The sequence below is a fragment of the Bison bison genome, unplaced genomic scaffold (assembly GCF_000754665.1).
Source record: "Bison bison bison isolate TAMUID 2011002044 unplaced genomic scaffold, Bison_UMD1.0 scf7180017859455, whole genome shotgun sequence".
Classification (NCBI taxonomy): Eukaryota; Metazoa; Chordata; class Mammalia; order Artiodactyla; family Bovidae; genus Bison; species Bison bison.
Genome location: NW_011490027.1, coordinates 10,128 through 12,840, shown reverse-complemented (window position 1 = coordinate 12,840; position 2,713 = coordinate 10,128). Strand labels below are relative to the sequence as shown.

Below are 2,713 nucleotides of genomic sequence, written 5' to 3'. Positions count from 1 at the left end.
GAGACCCTAGGACACTATGTCCATTTCCAACATCACAGTCTTCATGCCCTCTGTGTTGACACTGATAGGGATCCCAGGCCTAGAGTCTGTGCAATGTTGGATTGGGATTCCATTCTGTATTATGTATCTCATTGCTATGATCGGAAATTCTTTGCTTCTGATCATCATCAAATCAGAGCCCAGCCTCCATGAGCCCATGTACATTTTCCTAGGCATGCTAGGGGTAACTGATATTGCACTTCTTACCAGTGTTGTGCCCAAGATGCTTGGAATCTTCTGGTTTCACATACCAGAGATATATTTCGACTCCTGCTTGCTTCAAATGTGGCTCATTCACACATTTCAGGGCATAGAGTCAGGCATCTTGCTGGCCATGGCCCTGGACCGCTATGTAGCCATCTGTTATCCACTCAGACATGCTGCCATCTTCACTCCCCACCTCATTTCTCAAATAGCGAGTGCGGTAACACTCAGAGCTGCCCTTCTTGTAGCCCCTTGCCTAGTACTGATAAAATTCCGATTGCAATTTTACCACAAAACAGTCATCTCCCACTCCTACTGTGAGCATATGGCCATTGTGAAACTGGCTGCAGGAAATATCCGGGTCAACAAAATCTATGGTTTATTTGTGGCTTTCAACATTGCAGTGTTTGATCTCTCTTTCATTACATTGTCCTATATACAGATATTTATCACAGTTTTTCGTTTGCCCCAGAAGGAGGCTAGGTTGAAAGCATTCAACACTTGTATCGCTCACATCTGTGTCTTCCTCCAGTTCTACTTTCTTGCCTTCTTCTCCTTCTTCGCACATAGGTTTGGTTCTCACATCCCCACTTTTATCCATATTCTCATTTCTAGCATTTACTTGCTGGTCCCTCCATTTCTCAATCCACTTATCTATGGTGCAAAGATGAAGCAGATCCGTATCCAAATGGTAAAAATCTTCCGTTCGTAAAATTTACCATAAATAATACTTTGATGTTTTACTTTTTGTGAATGGTAACGGTTTCACAATATAATAAAACAACATGTTATTTGAGATTCTTGAGTTTTCTGTTTGTTATATTTGTTGTTGTTTTTAATCTGCCAGCATGTTAGATGGTTTTAGGATCCTATTAGCACATGTCAATTCTCTGTTAATAGGATTATGGACTCTACCTCGGTAATGAAAGTAAGAATCAAAAAAGAGGGGAATTGTGAGCATAAATCTTTCCCTTTACTTGCAGATATGGTGATATAATGAACAATTCATAAAGGGGCTTCTAGGTGCAAGTAATGTATTCTCTTCTTCAACTGGGTTGTTACGTATTTATGCCTACTTTATGAAAAATTATTTAAGCTGTACAATATATTTCTATACATATGTTAGACTTCAACACAAAGTTTTAAAATATTAAGTCAATGAATTCTCAGAAATGAAACAAAACAAAGGAGAAAATGTATCAAGTTAAAGAAATTGCTATAGGTTAAAGAAGTCTAAAAGGACATGAATATTAAATGCATTGTGTATCTGAATTGGATTTGGGGCAAGAAAATAAAGGTATAGAAGTCTTTGAAAACTTGGAATATGGAATACTACTTAGGCTGTAATGTCTTTAGTGCTAAATGTCAAGATATTGGCTATACTACTATATACTATATTTCCCTAGGAAAAAGTTAATCTAATAGATTAACTTTTTCCTAGGGAAATATATAACAAAATAGTTAGCTTTAAAGGAATATTATGTCTCTAATTTACTCAAAAACACTTCAGAAAAATAATCTATCCAATTATCTACCTATCAATCCATCTATCTAGTCATTTGTTGAGTGATAAAGCAAAATGGGACAAAATGAAAAATCATTTGTGACCCTGGGTACATTGTATAAGGGAGTTTACTGTACTATTCTTGAAAAAGATTGCACATCAGGATACATTGTATTTTTATCAAGTACTTTTGAAAAATATTCTCAATTTAGAAATAGTTACTGTTATTTACTCATTCAGCCAAGCCAGAAACATCATTTGCTTTTGCTATTGTCCTCAGTCCTATAAAATGTACAGGTCTCAGTGATTATCTCTAAAATAAATTCTCAAATAAATTACCTTCTCTCTATTGTGTGTGTGAGTGTGTTCAGTTGTGTCCGACTCTTTGCAACCCCCTAGACTGTGGTCTGCTAGTTACCCCTGTCCATGAAATTCTCCAGGCAAGCATATAGGATTGGGTAGCCAATTTCCTCCTCCAAGGGATCATCTTATTCCTGTTTTCAACCATACATAAGAGCCTATGAAGAAGAAAATAATATTTTTCATCTTTTATTTGCTGGCATTTTTCATACAAATGCTGTGTGGATTTTTCAACAGAAAGTATGTATCTGTATCTTATTCCTGATCTTATGCATATCAATATGTGTAGTTTTTTTACATTCTGAGTGCTCTCCTGCTTTTAGAACTTAGGCATTTCCTTCAAGGAATTTAGACCATTTTCCTTTTTGTCTCTATCCCTTCTAATGGCTCTCATAGCATGTATCACAACATTTTCTCTGTATGTAACTTCTTTTTTCATATAGATCTCATGTGTAATTTATATGTATACTCCTGACCTACACATATATGAAACATTTTAAATATGAACAAATACATATTGCTGAGGATTTAGAAAATGAACGCACGAAAACTCTACCACAACTTTCATAATGAGAATTTATTTTCACAATAGGATAATCTGCATGG

General features: G+C 35.7%; 1 protein-coding gene across 1 annotated transcript; it reads left to right on the top strand.

Moving 5' to 3' along the window:
• The first annotated feature begins 16 nt into the window (after positions 1-16).
• Positions 17-955, top strand: LOC104981900 (olfactory receptor 52A1-like). The gene has a single exon (XM_010831160.1). The coding sequence runs from the start codon at positions 17-19 to the stop codon at positions 953-955; it is 939 nt and encodes a 312-aa protein (XP_010829462.1).
• The last annotated feature ends 1,758 nt before the right edge of the window (positions 956-2,713 follow it).

Bases quoted from the DNA above. Each gene is read 5' to 3' on its own strand.
- LOC104981900 (XM_010831160.1), top strand. From the start codon at position 17: ATGTCCATTTCCAACATCACAGTCTTCATGCCCTCTGTGTTGACACTG.